The sequence below is a fragment of the Mchenga conophoros genome, linkage group LG1 (assembly GCF_057382185.1).
Source record: "Mchenga conophoros isolate Kocher_MC1m ecotype Shallow Benthic linkage group LG1, M_conophoros_male_GT1.1, whole genome shotgun sequence".
Taxonomy (NCBI): domain Eukaryota; kingdom Metazoa; phylum Chordata; class Actinopteri; order Cichliformes; family Cichlidae; genus Mchenga; species Mchenga conophoros.
In genome coordinates, this window is record NC_140526.1 from 27771986 (window position 1) to 27790301 (window position 18316).

General features: G+C 40.8%; 1 protein-coding gene across 1 annotated transcript; it reads right to left on the reverse strand.

The window, feature by feature from the left end:
• Positions 1–720: 720 nt before the first annotated feature.
• rbms1a (RNA binding motif, single stranded interacting protein 1a) lies at positions 721–17045 on the reverse strand. The gene is made up of 14 exons (XM_085272614.1): positions 16455–17045; positions 14383–14522; positions 11769–11827; positions 10687–10778; positions 9564–9721; positions 8792–8871; positions 8559–8659; positions 8277–8326; positions 8086–8176; positions 6616–6666; positions 5707–5808; positions 5019–5087; positions 4686–4760; positions 721–2746 (listed from the first exon to the last, which is right to left on the reverse strand). The coding sequence occupies exons 1-13, from the start codon at positions 16503–16505 to the stop codon at positions 4692–4694; spliced, it is 1113 nt and encodes a 370-aa protein (XP_085128740.1). The 5' UTR covers positions 16506–17045; the 3' UTR covers positions 721–2746; positions 4686–4691.
• Between the last annotated feature and the right edge of the window lie 1271 nt (positions 17046–18316).

Below are 18316 nucleotides of genomic sequence, written 5' to 3' on the forward strand. Positions count from 1 at the left end.
CGGCCTCCACTCAAGGGTTTGAGTCCAGTTTACACCAGGGATGTCAAACTCATTTTACATCAAGAGCCACATACAACGTAGTTAAAGACATTTAACTACACATTTAATCTCTGAGATATCTTTATGTAGTAAGAAGTGCAATCTCAACAGCACGTCTCAGTTTTTCTACATGATAAATGTGTAAAACTAGAGGAAATGGTTCTGGTAGCTCACTTTTATAAAACGGAAAAGTTTTTGCTGATTGATAAAGTATTTCCTTTTTTTCTTTAAGCTAAATTTCTATAGTATAAAATGAAGAACAAGTACTTTTCTGTCATTTAATTCTTTATCTATTACTTAACTACATTTAGCTGTGTGGTATGATGGCTGCGGGGAAGCTATTTATCAGCAAGAAAAGCTATAAAACCTATAAAAATACAGATAAAACTCCAGAATTTATGCCCTCCAACTTTTTTTTCCCCAAAGCCATCCAAGTTTTTCCCAGGCTGATTCTGGTCCCAAGGCATTATATTGTACCAATTTATATTTATTATGATAATCTATTTACTTATCAAGCACAGTGCTCGTCAGTAACTCAAATGTGGCAATTAAGGAATCCTTGTGAGTGTAACATACCTAAAAAGTCCAGTTAGCTAGCCCCAAAGTACAGTACAGTACAGAGACATGAACTAATGCATATAGTCTGTCAGTCAATTAAATTAAAGAGATCGGAGTCACGTCTGAAAAAGAAAAGAGCATTTTATTCAGCACTGGTTTTGTTCCAAGGAAAGAGCAAGGGGAAACTTGAGTATCAGCAGAAGGTGGTAGGTGAAAGCAATGATTTTTTTTCTCTCTTTTTTTTCCATTTTTCCATTTTTTTTTTCCAGCAACAAATGTTCAGTAAGGGAAAGTACACTCAGGTAAGGCCTGGCTGTATTTTTCTACGTTGAGCATTTAATGCTTACTATTGATTGTGGGCAGATGGACGGTGACCATACATCTTTTACCATTTCTCTTGTCTCAGAGTGGTGTAGAGGTAATACATCGTAAATGTCAAGAAGAAAAGCTAAGAACACAATAAAACTGTTCACTTTTGGCCCTGAACGTATATAATTTACACATCGCATTCTTAAGAAACACATCAGCTGTGTGATTTCACCATCCATCTAATATTAATGAAATACCGCAGTTTTTATTTTATTTTTTAAGTATTCCATCCATGATTGTTGCATATATTTTGTTTTGCACAAGGCAAGGCAAGATTTGGGTTTTTTCCCCACTCACCCAAATAGTTTGAGATCTACATTGTTAAATGGAGAGTAACCAAAATCGTAATATTAATTTTGAAGAGGGAAAATAGAAGTCAGAGGCAGAAGAATGCAGCAAATTCCTGTTGCCTGCATTTCATATGTTTCAAGCACACACTAAGCCATCTACTTTACAGAGAAGCCGGCATTTGTCTTGCTTTCGAAAAGGGGGAGCATCGCACCTGAAAAGCACTCGTAATGTCTAGAAAAAGAAAACCCGGAACAGAAGCAATGACAAATACGGATGGAAAATAAAAAATAAAGCACAATGTTGCCTTTTTGAAGATCAGAAAGTGTAATGCTGCATGTGGGAGAAAAATGTTAGAAGTCCTGTTTAGCCAGCTCCTGAGCGTGGCTTCTGTTCCCCTTTTGTCCACCCTGGTGAAAAGGGGCTTTACCTGCAAACCCCACCACCCCAGCGGACGCTAGCAGAACCATGAGGTAGATTACGGGTCAAAGTGACCACAAGAGAAACAAAAACCCTCCCAAAAACGATGCCGCCTGGGTGAGATACATGCAATTTCATAAAAGTACAGCTCTCGTTTCAAATCATGTCATGAATTTGTTGTCGTTTTGTTTATTTATTTATTTATTTTTGTAAAAAAGGAAAGAAGAATATAAGGATTTCCCTTGCTCTGAGTTTGTCACCGTTCTCATTTCTCAGTATTGCCGCGGGACTCTCGTTTTCTTTATTGCTACCAGACGACTAGATAGCACAACGCTCAATGGAAAGCCTCGTGATTCCACACACACCGTTTTGCTCAGTCTGATAAGAAATGTGACACCTGATCAAGTTTTGATGAAACAAGGTTGGAGAATGTTCGATATCACGTAAGGAAGGCACCTTTTCCAATAGTAAATTCCTAATGAAATGGTCACTCGTATCAACTGTCGAGTGCAGTTTTCTGAGCTGTGGCAAAGTCGAAAACCAAAGTGAAGTTATTTTAAAACTTCAAAATTCTGTGCAAACGAGGTCTGCAAGGGTTTTGTCCATATACCACAAATAAAGGAACTATCAAATCATAGAAACCTTGATGGGATAAGGAGGGAGGGAGTGATATCTCCATCTCATGCATTTATTACCACATCGTACTTGAATGGGGAAGGTGAGGGTGAATGGGCACAGGTGGGGATGGAGGGAGGTACGGGGGTCATCTGGCAAGTGTTTGAGAATCCTTGAAAAAGAGGAAAACAAGAACAGTATTTTGTATTTTTTTTTTATCAAAATAAATCTTGGTTTTTCTTTCTTTTCTTTTTTTTCTCCTTTTCCCCCACTTTGACTCGCTGGCTGCTTGAGTCTGTTTACACTGTCCTCATTTTCAACTACAAATGTTGGGGCTGTGCAAAAAAAAAAAAAAAAGTTCATGTTTCTGGTCCAATCAGCAGACAGAGACTGTTATTCCTGTGATGTCATCAGCAACTTCCCACCTGCCAACTGGCTCACAAAACAGGAATGTGGCCTGAAAGACAAAGAAAGCAGAAACAGGGATATAAAACTTGATTTTTTTACTAAACAGGGGCCACAAAAATACACTCAACTGCTACAGGTCAGCTGCTCCTTAACGCAAATATCTACCGTATTTTCCGCACTATAAGGCACACTTAAAATCCTTTAATTTTCGCAAAAATCGACAGTGCACCTTATAATCCGGTGCGCCTTATGTATGAATTCTGGTTGTGCTTACTGACCTCGAACCAATTTTATGTGGTACACGGTGCTCAAAAATCTGTCAAAAAATGTTTTAGTACGACCTTGGTAAGCTACGAAGCTGCACCGGATTGTCAGAGCATTACGGCTCCCGTAGTCAGGAGCCTTGCGGAGTAATCTGGGTCCAAAACTCCGTTCGCTTCGAGTTAAAAACCCTCTAAATTCTATCATCTTTAATAACATGATCAGCGTTTCTGCTTTACCGGGTGTAACAATTAAGTTTAATATCCAGGCATCCATAAAACCAGAATTTATTAAATTTAATGGAGTTAGAAATTAGCAGGAAGTTAGCTCGCTAGTTTCTACCTAAACATGATATAGCATGTTCTGACTGAGAGATTGCTGAAAGAATTAAAACGTACAGCTCTGCTATCACTTCCAACATAAATGAAGACAGAAAACTAAACAGCAGTGACTTTTGCAGGGTTACTGAAGTTGGGCTAGCTGGTATACAATGATGTGCTACGTGATCGATAGCAACACAGCTATGTTAGCATAACATTAGCACAGTGAAGCTGGAGGATGAATGCTAACTTTTTCCACTCTATAAAAGTTAACGTGAGGGTTCCCGATGGTTAGGGACAAATGCAATCGCATTGCAGGTTGCTGTAAATGGACCAAACTTCAGTCAGGAGAACAACTGAGATAATCCATCCACAATAAGAGGTTAGTCATTAATATACTGCAACAACATGAGAATAGAGCAGCTGTGAGTGAATTCAACATTAATGAATCAGTGGTACGGAAGTGGAGGAAGCAAGAAGAATGATTTGAGTAAAGTTTGACTTATCTGATTTTGTTTCGCTTAATGCGCTTTATAATCCAGTGTGCCTTATTAATGAAAACAGACCCGTTCATCAACAGTGCGCCTTATGGTCCGAAAAATACGGTAATTGGCCAATAACATAAATAAATTGACTGTACTCAAATGCAATCCGCAGTCAACTTATTTCCATGTGAATATGACAAAAGTGAAGAAACTGGCTGTGATGCTATCATGTTAATATGGAACCAAAAACTCAGAGGGATGTTTCCAGCAACCTGTTGAATCTGTGCCGCAAAGACTCAAGGCTGCTCTGAAGACACAAGGGGGTCCAACCTGGTACAGGCAAGGTATAACTAATGAAGTGGCCGGTGTATATCTATAAACACACTTGAGATTTGAACAACAATCCTGAACATCCGGGTGCAATTAATCACTACAGAAGTCTCGTCGTTCAGGGTGGCCCATTGCTAGCTAAACCATAGGGTCGCACAAACACAACAGTCAAAGGTTAAATGGAGCATAGCAGACATAACAATCACAACCGACTAAATTAACGATTTGAACTCAGACATATACATTCCCACGAGTCTGTAATCTACATTTTCAGTATGTTTTTGATCTTGTGGCAAATAAGTCAGTAGGGCTTGACTCAACATGCCTTTGCTCAGGTTTTATGTGTGCACTCAGGCAGCCGAGTGAGGCCCAACTCTTAACTTAATAAAAGAGACAACTGTAACAGAGTAGCATATATAAACATTTACAGTACTTTGCATTCGCACAAAGGTTTCTCCTCAAAAGTTTTGTATCATTACAGAAATTCGTCCCGGGGCTTTATTAGGATGTCCACTTGACTGTTATGTGTCAGTGAAGCTGCTGAAGTAAACACTCATGTTGTTGAGATTTACGTTGGGAAACCAAAGCATACCTGCATCTACTTGCTGAGTTGACTGTAAGGGGACGAGTTGTTGGAGGAATCCACTTGCTGCGGCGTGCCATTTTCCTGAAAAGCAAAACATCAGCATCTCTCATTTAGAATCTGATAATAACCATCCTCGCTGTGTGTGCATTGAGATAATTGATAGCTTTAGAGGACAAGCACCTCAAAAACAATCCAGGCCCTTTTGAAGGACAGACCACTGGACTGGCTGTTGCAATTTTGTTTAAGCGGTTTATTGTTTTAAGACGTACGACACCGTTAAGGCAGAAGCTGAACATTTTAAATGAAAAGTTGAATATGATAAAGATAGAATAAACCTACCGGTGCTGCCTGCATGGCGGGATACTGAGGCATGTAAGCTCCCTGGACACCTGGGTTTGCTGGAATATACTGAAAGATAAGAAAAAAATGGAAATAATTTAATAGTATATTACCTATGGATATGCATGAAAGACAGTTAGGCAACTCAACTTTATGTGCACAGCATTTTCAGGATGACAACGTTGATCCACAGGAGAATGTCAAAGTTTGGTTGACAAAAAACCTCCTGTAACTGTAGCAGTTAGAAGCTCGTGTTATGTTCTTATAACTGCATCTGGGGACATGCAGATGCAGTTATAAGAACCAAAAACATCTGTCACGTATGAATGAATTTAACTTCCTTAAAGTGCAAAAAAAAAAAAGAAAAAAAAAAAGTGTCTTCTGGCTCAGGCTCAATAATAAAAGTGTGCCAAAGGCCCTTTTTAAAAAAATTAACATGACCTTATTTGCAATAATGACACACACACACCACACACACTCACAAGGTGCAATTGCCAGCTATACTACAGCTGGTAATAACCAAAAATAAAGATTTCATCTTGCCAATTCACAGATATCTGTGCACAGTGTTGCAATCATAATCATAATTGCCTCTAGTGTGCTGTTTAATGGTAGCACAGATTTCATTTGATTAGTGCTGTGTGTGTGTGTGCATGAGAGATGGAAGATATCCCAGAATTCCACTCACCGCTCCAGTGTTTCCCAATGACAGCTGGCCCATCTGCTGAGTCATCATGGCTGTTGGGTGCAGTGACATGGAGGGATCCACAGAGGGCGACATCACAGAGGCCTGAAAACACAAAGTGGCTCAGTTTTGTGGCACACGTCACATCAGTCAAGTCATTTAGATAAAAACAGCAACACCACACAGGAAAGGCAGTGATTGGTACAAAAATAACAAGTGTTACTCTCTGACATATATACGGGTCAGCACAGGCCAGCGAGCTGGGGAAAAGGACAGGCTTTCGAAACACATCCGTAACACTAACTGTGACGGTGTAGTAGTTTCAGGTCGAAAGAAAACACTGCACATTCAGAACATTGTCTTCTATGCTAGTAAATTATGCAGAAGGTGTGGTGTTGCCAGCTCTAGCCAGTTTTCAGATGGAGTATTGCTTTAAACATGATGCCCTCAGGGAACGGACCATTTCCTAACAAAAAAAAAAAAAAAAATGGGGGAGGGGGCAGATCAGCAGAGACACTTGTTCCACTGGAAACCATCTGTTGGAAGAGTCAAAGAGTCACAAGACTGTCTCTGCTTCAGGCATTTCCTGCTGGATCCAGAAAGCGGGAGAAGGGGGGGGGGAGGGCAGTGGCTGGAAGCCTCTTTAGTTGTTCCATTTCTCTTTCATACGCAGTCCAACACACACTTAAAGCATGCAGCGGCTATTTCCCAGAACTTGTCTCAGCCTCTGGCCTTCTCATGTGTTTGGGGAAGTTTTGTAGCTGGACTTGTCTGCATCAGCAGAACAGGGGGAATAAAGTGACACTGTGAGCGGCTATGAGCTCAGAAGTTTAGCTGCAGTGGCACCACACACCCATTTCCTGTGCACAGAACACGACGCAGTTTATAAAGCCGTGGCTGCAGCTGCCTTACCGGGTGTTGCATGATGTATGGTTGATGTGCCACCCAAGAATGACTCTGCACCTAATGACGAGAGAGGCAGAATGAGAGACAGATGCAAAGAAAGAGGATGAAAGCAGCAAAACGTGTCGCCCATTTACAAATGCAAAACAATTTATCTCATCTCCACCTCAGTAGTTTTATTTGTGGACTGTATAAGAATAGCTCTGCACAATTTACAGTTCAAAAGTAATGGATCATTTGAACCTTTGGCCATTTAAGAATTAATATATATGACAAAGAAACTAGGATGCATACTAGGATAGAAATTGAATGATTCTAACAGTCTGAATCACAAGCCACAGGCGAATCAGCATAAACGCCATCTATCATCATAAAGACAGCACACTCCTGCTCAGACATAAGAGCCCCAGTAATATCCAAAGCCATCATCTTTTTAAGTAAAAGCCTGGTTGCTTCTCTTGCGTGGCACTAAGCACACCAGTGGCTTCATAACTCCAGTTCTGCCTTCAGTACTGAGCCTAATCATCTCCATTAAGGAGTTCATATGCCTTACTAACAGCCTGGGTGAGGTCCACCCTACTTCTGCTCAACTGGTCTTTTCCCGAAAACCCTTTTTTACAGTTTTTTATAAGCTTAAGCTGATTTGTTGCTGTAATCAGCTGCCTTCCTCGTTTAACTGTAAATGTAAGCCTGTTAGATGTTAAACAGTTATCATTTAAATTTGGTATGGGCAATATACAGGAAAGCTCTGGCAGTAGAAGATCATAGTGTTGCAAATGTAAAGGCATTGCTTTCTTGGAAACAGGTTAAGAATCTATTGGAGTTCGTGATTAACTCCTCACGTGATCCGAGTATCTACTACACAGCTCTTAAAACTCTGAAGTGAATTTATCTGCGACCATCTGGCAGACGGCTGGTGAAAAAAAATAAACTCAAATCAAAACTTAAATTTATCCCTCCTGTGCAAGTGACAGACCTTTTCAGTGGTTTGAGGTATTTTCCACACAGAATGTCATTCATTAAAACTCTTTGGCAACAGGAAGGAAGACGTGAGAATTCAGAGAAACCTTGACTCAGAGATGATGACTGTGCCTGCTCAAATGATGAGTTTGTTCCAGCGAACTCCTAAGCTTACTGTCAGATAACACGAGCTCTGTTCACACATTAAAAAAAATGCAAAACCACATGGAGCTTCCAACGTCTGAGGCAGCCCAGGAAAATTACATTCATCCATCTATCTTAACTGATTTAGGATGTGGGGGTTGGAGGGGTGGAGCCTATCCCGGCAAGCATTGAGCAAGAGGTGGGGTACACAGTGACTAGGCTGCCAGTGTAAGTTGCATATACAAGCAAAAGGATCCACCAGCCCACACACTGTAACCTCAAATGTGGAATACAGAGGAGCGGACAAGTATCGAGAAAGCGGTTCAGCTCTTAGAAAGGGTTTTCTTGGCCCATTAAAGGGATATTGTGCAGTACCTGGTAAGCAGAGACTGGAGACATGTAGGGAGCCATTGTGGGCTGCACAGTCATTATCCTGTTGGTGACTGGATAAGGAGAAGCATAGTACCTAGGAAACAAGACAGTATTTTACAACAAAGCTTGGGAATTATGAGGCTAGTAAAGTGTAAAATGAGGGCATGAACTGTTATAACCAGAGTGCAACTTACCCGTTCTGTATAGCTGCTGAGGAGGGGTCATAAGTGAGAGTCATTGCCCCCTAAATGACAAAACCATCAAAAAGGTAGAATTACATAACTGAATTATTAGTTCTTACTACTTTAGCGTAACAGTAAAACACCATGAAACCATAATTGGTGAAATTACCTTTTCATTTCAACGGTATGGCTCAACAGACCCATACAATATTCTTGATAGACTTGTTAGAAGAAGATTGATTCTCAGTAATAAAAACGAGGTGGCATACATGCAAGATAGATGACATTACGTACTAATCTGAGATCCGCTGTCTGTCCGTTGGGAACAAATCCGCCATGAGCATGTTTCTTCCTTTGACTGTCAGCAAACTTACACAGCAAGGGCTGAGAGGGTGCTGGGGAGGAGGGATGTGGAAAAAAAACAAAAACAAAAACCCTGACATGTTAACAATCACTCAATTATTAATCACCGCCTCTGCGGTTTTCATCTGTGGGAAAGTATCCAGAAAGGGGAAACTCTTCCCTACCCAGAGCTCCAGAAGCTGTCTTGATAAACTTCCCATTGAAGTGGGAGATGACTGCATTGCACTGCTCTGTTGTGTCCATCCTGATGGAGGAAAGGATGAAACAACAACAAAGACCCATCATCAAGTGACACAGAGATCATCTAAAGTGCAATCTTCTTTAACGCAGTGATGCTGGCATGACTGGAATAACTCGGATTCTCATTTTTGTGACCATTTACATTCTGTAGGGTTTATAGCCAACAACCGGCATAGATATGTGAAGTGAAACAGGAGGCAGTATAGGGTTATATGTCCAGTTATCGATGACTGCTTTGGGTTTTGCACTGTAACGCCAGATTCTGGAGGAACACAGACAACACAAACACAGCCTGTATGCTTCGTGTTTGCTGTTACTGACAGCAGTGTTATGCAAAAGCATGTCTTACACAGACAATGAGCCAAAACTGACTCTATTTAATAAGTCTGAGGGCAGAACACAGGCTTGTTTGCTCTACATTGCAATACAATGGTACCTCAAGTGAGCTATTGTATTACACAATTTCAAAAGCAAACGGTAACAGTAACTAATGCACTGTTAATTCTATGTCTAATAAAGGAAGGCAGGTTACAGATTGCTGTGCTAGGACAGGAGCTGCACAGTGCCACTGCTACTTCATAACACAATTTATCATCATAGGTTTGCTGAAGGTTTATGTTGCACCTCCTTTAATACCGATCAAACAGGAAAAAAAAAAGAAAAGAATGTTCTTTCTGTGAGTCTCTTGTGACAGACCTGGCAAAGCCCACACCTCGGCTGTTGCCGCTGTAGTCTCGTAGGATCCGCGTGGAGACGACCTGACCAAAGGGCTGCAGCATGTTCTCCAGCTCTTTCTCATCCACAGACAGAGGCAAGTTGGAAATGTACAGATTTGTGGGGTCCTGTTCCTGCTGCTGCTCGTGTTGAAGGAGACAGAAAAGAAGAAATGCACTGAATGCTTTAGCATCATGTCACGATAAAATGAAATCAACACTCACAAAGGCTGTGTTGTGCCATTTCTCTACTGACAAATGAATGCATGACACAAAAAAAATAAATTCTCTGCATGAAACTTGCCTGGGCGCAGATCAGCTAAAGTGTGGTTAATGGCTAGAGGAACATTTGGTTAAACAAGCTCTCCTGCACACACAGACACACACACACACAGTGTTACACACTTCATCTGCACTGTGCAGCAGCTCAGCGCCTCCACAGTCTTCCCTAGAAACAGCAGGAGAGCGGCGTAGCCTAGCTACCGCAACACACAAACTGCGTTCAGCCATGTTTGCTCCAAACAAAGCAGCTACATGCAGGTCTCCAGTGAGCCACCGCACACCAGTGAATTCTAACCCGTGAATTCAATCACACGCAGCATGCATGTGAAAGGGAAAGGACTGGAAGACATTAGCCCACTATGAGAGAAATCACAGATATTATGCAAAAATATCCTTGTGTGCTTTACTTTCAATTGGCCACAGAGGCTCGAGAATGCCTCAACGCTTAAAGTGCTGCTATAACAGAGCACTGCTGCAGATATCACTATGTATAAATAGCAACTGCAAATACCCAATAGCAGTAAAGTTCCTGGTAAAATTCTGTATAGTGTATAAAGGAGAGTGGGTAATGTGTTGCACTGACAGGTTATTTGGCAGAGAGAGATGTGACATCTGGTTTCTACAGTGAAAGTAAATGGGGTCACGGGAAGAACAGCTTGTCAGCTGAGGTCATGTGACCGGTCTAATGTCATTCCCCAACACACAGTGGACACAAGCGTGCACGCATTAAAAAACAAAGGAAGAAAAAAAGCACAACCCCAAAGAGATGTTCGCAAGCATAACAAATATGCACAGACATGCACATGTGCATGTACCAAACTCACCTTGGCCATCTGGGCCTGTATGCCGCTGGTTTTCAGAGCATGGACTGCTTTTAAAGCAGCCGCTGGGCTGTCAAAGTCCACAAAGCCGTAACCTGGAGTTTGCAGAATAGTATTTACATCAGCAGTCAGTAAGTGATAACATCACTTACTGAGATATATATATATATAAAAATTGCTTATTCTCGTAAATATAACAACATATTTTATACGTGAAAGACTCATAAAAGAAATCTTGTAATTGAGATGTGTGGGAAATCTTTTAAAGGAATTGCTTTGGGAAGTCTGCTTATTCATTTCCTTCCCCAGAGTTAGACCAGAAGCTCGATAACACTAAGATCCTTGAGCGGGTAAGCTCGGCTAAGAATAAACACTAAAAACTATACTTGGCTTTGTTGAAAGATAAAAAGATAACCGTCTACCAGGACCTCTTCAGAATGAGCAGGATATAATTAATGCATTGTATCCTGTTTATCTGGGCAAAACCTTTGGTTTTCAGCCACCTTTCTGTAGTATTGAAATCAAAATGCTGTACTATTCCTTTAAACCGGTATCTATGTCTCACCCACATTCTATGCATGCCTTTTCACCATTTTCTAGTACATTCCAACAGTGTGAAAAAGATCTGTAAAAATGCAGTACAGTATGTTCTGCATTTTAAAATGAAGAAAGTTTTTCCGTATTTTTTTAAACAGTGCATCGAATCTTACCATCTGCTTTCTTATTATACAGCCAGCCATTATGCACTGTTTTCCATTTATTTCCATAAAGTGTAAAAATCTGTTAAATCTATTTGCGGAGACTCGGTGAAACCTCTGTGATACTTATCACACTTCTGTCTTCATAGTGTTAAAATGCAATGAAGATTTTACCAATCAATCTACACTTTCACCTGTGAAGCAAACCAACAGCACACGTTGTGTGACAAAATTATAAACCGGGCGTATTCACAGTTGGCTTTCAGGTCACCTGATTTATAGGTGTGGAAATTCAACAGTGTTCACGTGTTAGGTGGCTCTCTGTACTTAATTTAAAGTTGAACTGCTAGTATATTTTGGCAGCTAGAACTTATTGATCTCACTGACCTTTACACTTGTTGGTTGTCTTGTCCAGGATTGCCTTTGCAGACTGAATCTTTCCATACCTGTGTGCACAAAAGATGTAGACTACCGTTAAAGACAACGATGAATCAACAGCTGAGACTGTTCTCATTGTGTATTATTTAAGATTTCCAGATCCAGATTTCTCTGGATTTGTTTCCAGAGAAATCTCTACATGGAGAGCCTTCATTCAACTTGACAGTGAGGTTAAAGAAAAGAACAGTTCACAGGACGATTAAACCACACAATGTGTAACTGGTTTCAGTTTACATGTTTCAGGCTTTGCTTTATCTCTGACTTTCCACTCAAGTTGAACTCTGACACAAACTGTGAGCTTCTCTACCCGCACACCATACACACTGAATGCCTAGCTTACATCACCATTCAGACCTTGTTGCTATGAAAAGCACTTTCATTTCTGCTTTGTGCTGCCAAACACCACTGGGAACACGAACAAAACACAAGCAAACATGACACAAACAGCTGCTGTTGCTGCTGCGGGTTACATGAGTGGACGTCCTTTTCCATTTGCTTGTGAATCAGAAGGAAAAAGATTGGACAAAACAGCACTAATTATGGCAACCCACCACATTAACCACTTAGACTGGCATCTGTACTATCAGCACATACAAGGCATTCTCACCAGTTGAATGAGAGTTTTGCAATCTGCTTTGCATACCAAAGATGAGCTGTGACTTTTCTATATGTTTCTTTATGGTGGTTGGCACCTTTTATGTGGACACTACGGTTAAACCAGCATGGTTTTTGCATGTCTGCATTGATTTTTTGGCATCAAACAGCAAACAGGCTTTTATTTTTAAGAGTGTAATATTTTACTTTAATTCCAGTAACTATTAAACCACTTATGCTATTTATTTAGCATATTCAGGAAAGGTCTCTTCTTATTGTGTAGGAAACCAGTTATACACAAAATAATAACAAGAAATCATAACTCACCTCTTTATATTGCATTCACACTTAAAATTATGCAATAACAGGCAGACTGCTAGGCTTTACTTAAACTAATTACTATCCAACGTTTTAAGAAGTGTGCTGAATATATGGTGAATGAAATATTCCTGTCACCAAGCACTGAGTAGCAAGAATCCAATCATCCTGTCCAAATATGGTCACCTCTGGCTTCAAAAACTGAAGATTGTAAAAGCCGTAATATCAAAGCAGGAGTCCACACAACACAGGTGGTGTTTGATGGCTAACGCTATCTGTTAATCTGCTTAGCTTACTACAATGTGATGAATTGAAAATAAATATATATTCTGCCCAAAAGAACAAAATATGTCTCATGTCCACTCTTAAATTCTTACTAATTAGATTTAAAAACCTTAAATGTAACAATTTCATGCTGTGCTGGTACAGATGGTAGCTTTCTATTTTCTGTCCTCTGTCCTAAGACAAGCTGACCCTGACCATAGAAAGTATTGAGATTTTGCAGCCATGAGATACCAACTTATCTGCCATTTTTGGACGCGTGACAATCATGCTGACAATTTAAAGTTAAGTGAATAAAACCCCAGATACACAGGCCTAAAGACCAGTCTGCGACCATCTGACAACCATCCATTTCTTGGGAAAAATGGATTCCCTGACCGATAGGCAAAACCTTTGTTGTGATGGTTTTTGGTTGCTAGCAGAATGCTGCAGTCGCCTGTAGTCTGCATGAACCCAGCTAGCTTGTCTACCAACACTGGCCAACTATTCTAAAAATGGCAGTAGAACTGTGAAAAATGCGCCTTTTAAAATGTCTTAGCTAGACGAACATTATTCTTTTCCAGTTTGTGCAGCACTTTTTCAGGGTTTACTACTTGGCTAGTAGGTAATAAGAGTGTTTGCAGACAAGCTACTGCTAGTGACCAAAGCAATTGCTAAAGGGTTTTTCTTGTAGTACAAGAAAGCAACTACTTACGAAATGGTTGGGGAATATAATTTTTTTCCCTTTTGATGTCCAATAAAGAGGACAGCTCTTGAACAATGGAGCTAGCTTCTAGTGGTGAAAAGTGAATCTAAGGTGGAATTACTTTGGATTGTCTTTAACAGCCAGCAGGGGACGACTCTTGTGGTTCCAAAATAAATTTGGGCTGGATAGAAACCCCTGGACTGGGACCTCGGTTTACATGTTCCTGATACATTTATGGTCACAATTGCTAGTTTCTGATTACACTGAACAAAAGATCAAATTAATGCTGCAAATTTAAACAGCAGGACGATCATGGCGAAAACACTCATGGGTCAATAGCAGGACTTCAGTAACCTGTGGATCAGTGATTCCCAGTGTGTGGGGCTTATCAACCTGGTGAACCACTGAAGTGCTGCTCGTGTACCATAACAAATCCCTTACATAAAAAAATTAAGAAATAATTTTCAATTTTGTGAGTTATTTTAGCGCAAACTACTTATATTTTGCCTTTTCTGGGCCATTATCTGAGCCTGAATTTGTCATATATTCTTTCAATTAAAATGTATTTTTAAAAAATTGCTGTCCTTTTTTAGAGCTACTATTCAACCCCTTTCATTTGCAAAGTACAATAAGTGACAAAACATTCGTTTGCACAGCCATACGCGTATATGAGCACGAACTCACTGGTGACAGAGTTTGATCAGGTCCAGGTCTGTCGTGGCAGGAGGCAGGCCACGGATGTAAAGGTTAGTTTTGCTGAGCTGCTCCAGGCCTGTGCTGCTGCTGCTGTTGCTGCTGGGACTGGACGGAGTCATGGGGTAGGACTGCACACAGGAAACACACTGTTAGGAAATGTACGGGAGCTGGATAATCTAATTTAAACTCAGGTCAAGCGTGATCACAAGAACATTTCATCAGTGTGACAAACACACAGGGAAAACGCTGTCTGCACTAGTCCATGCAGTACTCGTCTAACATCAATAAGCACTGCTCGCTAAAGAGCTGCATTTCAGTTGGTTTTCTACAGCGAGACACACCTGAGACCACAACAGGTCCGGTGGTAGCAGAAGAAGGACTCAAGAATTGGCCAACTTTGAGCTGCTTTTAGGTTATTTGCTTGTATGCCACTCACATTCATTTTAAAGAATAAGGCATGCTAAACATTTGGTGAGTTTGCAGTGATGCCGATCACAGAAAACTCAACAAATATTAACAAATGTTACTAATTAACTACCCAGTTGTGCATAGAGGTACCTAAAATTAAGCAGTCAAACAAATTAAATTATTTAAAGGGACAGGAGCCTAAAAGCAGCTTTCCTACATCTTGAATATGTTCTTATAATAATTTTGTACATTTCCATATTTCCATCAATCCATGCGTGTTCTTAACTCGCTTATCTGACTTAGGGTCACAGAGGAACTCCTTGAATTCTCTACCTTTTCTTAAACTGAGCAAAAGGTTTGCCCTTTAACCCCTTAGCTGTAAAAAGACAAATTTCCTGTGCATTCTTTTGCATTCTTATAGGTGGGCCTTTGGGTCTGACATCAGACAGACACTTCCATTTTTTTTCTTACTTGCACACCAAACCACACCACTGCCCTGCAAAGCATTTCCTTCCCTTTACTCATTCATTAAAATCCCCCCACCAGCCACCGCAACCCTCTCCAGTTCAGATCAAAGACAAAGCGTGGCAAAATAACACCATCTGTCCATAACCGAAATACAATCCACATTTTAGGAGCCAAAACTGTGCACATGGGCCAAACAAGGCCAACTATGGCTAAATGTTCATAGCAGGTATTATTCTTTCACATGTGAAGACCTGATTCCTGCCACAGGAACATCTGTTAGGTCTCTTATGTGTTCAAGTAGAGGCCTTACACTTTTGTTGGTGTGCAATTACAAAGCTTAACTTAAAGCTAAAAAAAAAAAAGCCCATCAAAGCTTCTCCATTAGAGGGCAGCTATGGTATATTTTACTCGCAGGGCCCTCTTATAGCTGATTAAACACCTACACTGAAGACTCATTCTTCCCCTGAAGGGATTCATAGGAGATCGGATTCACATCCCCGTCCTCAAAGTAACGTGCAGTACCTTCCGATGAATATATATTACAAGAAAATTGAACCCTCGCTCCACCTTATCTGAAGCAGGGTTCACATTTCCGTCAGCGGCAGAGGTTAAACACCCGCCGCCTCTCTCCTTCCATCTTCCATCTTCAGATGGAAAAGCACAGGGGCACGGCCTTCATTCAGACCAGCCTTTTCTCTTCACCTGAGAGGTCAAAAAGAAGAATGCAGGCAGGCAGGCTGCATAGTTCAGCCAGCACACTGACATTCATCCCAGCTCTCTCTCTCTCCCTCTCTGGATCCAACCAGAATGCATTAACCTATAAAATGGACTACAACCGTCATGCACATTGACCAGAGTTGGCCAGCAAGGTTATACGGACGTAATAATTAAAGTATCGGTTGTACAGCTACAGATCGGCTCGGATTTTATCTTTATTTTATTTAATATCTTCATCTTATTAGGTTTCCCCTTTTGACAAGTGCTGAGAGCAGATGATCTGTTTTCCAAACGGGGTTTAATTATTACCAGAATGTGGCGTGAACGCATGTAAATCCTGAAATGGCTTTCCAATGTCATGTGCTATTATTCACCCCATTTTCTCCCCTCAAAGTGTGATTTTAAAAAAAAAAAGTAGGAAGAAAGGGGGAAAACCCAATGTGTGTATGTGTGTGTCTTTGGCCTACCTGCTTACGATTGGCTGTCTTCGGCGGGTTGCCCGTGTTTGCAAAGATCATCCTGGAGGTTATAGATGGATTTTACTTCCTCCCCCCCAGAAAAAAGGGAAAAAAATCGCACCGATGAGAGCCACTATAGAGACGAAATCCGAGCGGGGTTCGGGAGCCTATCAAATACCCAGTCGCTTTATAACATCCGCATCATGAACGGCTGCTGGACACTTTAAAAAAGAACCCTCGGTCCCGCATAGGTACACTGTTACATCTATACAGTCAGATGCACACCAGGCGATGGACCAGCCCTCCGGTCCGGTTCATTGATCTACGACGTCCTGCTGCAGACCGCTCGGCAGTCCCACCTACTACAGACTAAACCATCTCCGCCTCTGCAGGGTGTTTGACATCAAATAAACTGCGTTGCCGCCACCTAAAAACTCGCAGCGGACGCTTGCTTATTGCGATAAACGGACGTGTGGTGTCTGAGGCTCGGTCGAAATTCAGACACAAAGCGGGTTTGGGTTTGATTTTGGGAAGCACAATCAGTTTGGGCTCAACCCTCGCCGCCTTTCATGTTGTCGTCGTCCGCACATACCAAGCATTCTTCACCCCCACCTCCTGAAACCACACACACAGAGTTGTACACACACACACACCCTCTTCCTCTTTGTACCCTCCCCCCCGCCTCCCCCCGACACACACACCCCGTCCAACATAGGCTAGTACATGTCACAGAAGTCAGGATGCAGTGATATATAAGCAGTCGCCACCGGCCCCGAGACGAGGTCACAGTTTCCCTGTAAACCGCACAATGTGGGACGGAGGCAAGAACACAGAGCAAATATTGAATTCAAAACACACAAAAACATGCTATTGATGTTTTCTGGAAGGCTTCGTGTACTTCATATCACATAATTATGAGTCAGAAGAAGAAATACTTTTTTTTAATTTAATGGCTTTACAAGATTGATGAGTTCATGGACCCTTCGTAAAAGTGCGTTTTAACACTAACCACTTCACTGAATGATGGGAAAACAGGAATTGTACCTTTCTAGATTCTCATCAGCGGCTTCACTGTGTATTGAAGACTTTATTTAAAGACCAAGCGCTTTAAAAGTCCCGTCCCCCGTCTCCTACCTTTAAGGGCGATAATTTTATTCTAAAAACAACCAAACAAAACCAAACTATCTGTACAAAAATCTGAAATTTTGAGTAAAGAAATCTTTTATTTATTGGACAAATAAACTTCAGATCCACACAGCAAAACATTGGTCAATTTACAGTCATGGTAGCCTAGTTTGACATAAATAGTAAGTACAGTACCGCAAAATGACTACATTTACCACAGTGCATTGCCTTAATTGTGAAAGAAAACGAGTCCACAGCAGTGTGCAGGTCATCAGAATCTTTTCAGGACTAAGTTTGAGTTTTTCACCTGTGCAAACGATGCAGGAGATTTCAGTGTAGAAAAGAAACAAGCTGCTACAGAAAAGGAATAAATAATAATAATAATAATAATAATAATTAATAAACACATAAAAAACCGGTATGATGCTCTTTTTTGGGGGGGGGGGGTTCTAAAGAAGGAAACTGCTATATTTTCAGCATCGTTATTATTATTATTATTAATATTATTATTATTATTATTATTATTATTATTATTATTATTATTATTATTATGAAGGGATAATAGGAAAATGATGGCATACAAACCTGGGCCCAAGCTGAACCATTACCAAGAGGTTTTCACACATGTAAAAAGGAGGAAATGGTATCAGAGACCACACACGTGTAGATGTGTGTTGTGGATTTGTTGGTTCTAACTTTTAGAGCACCCATTTTACCTTTTTTACTTTGATCTAACTACACTCATT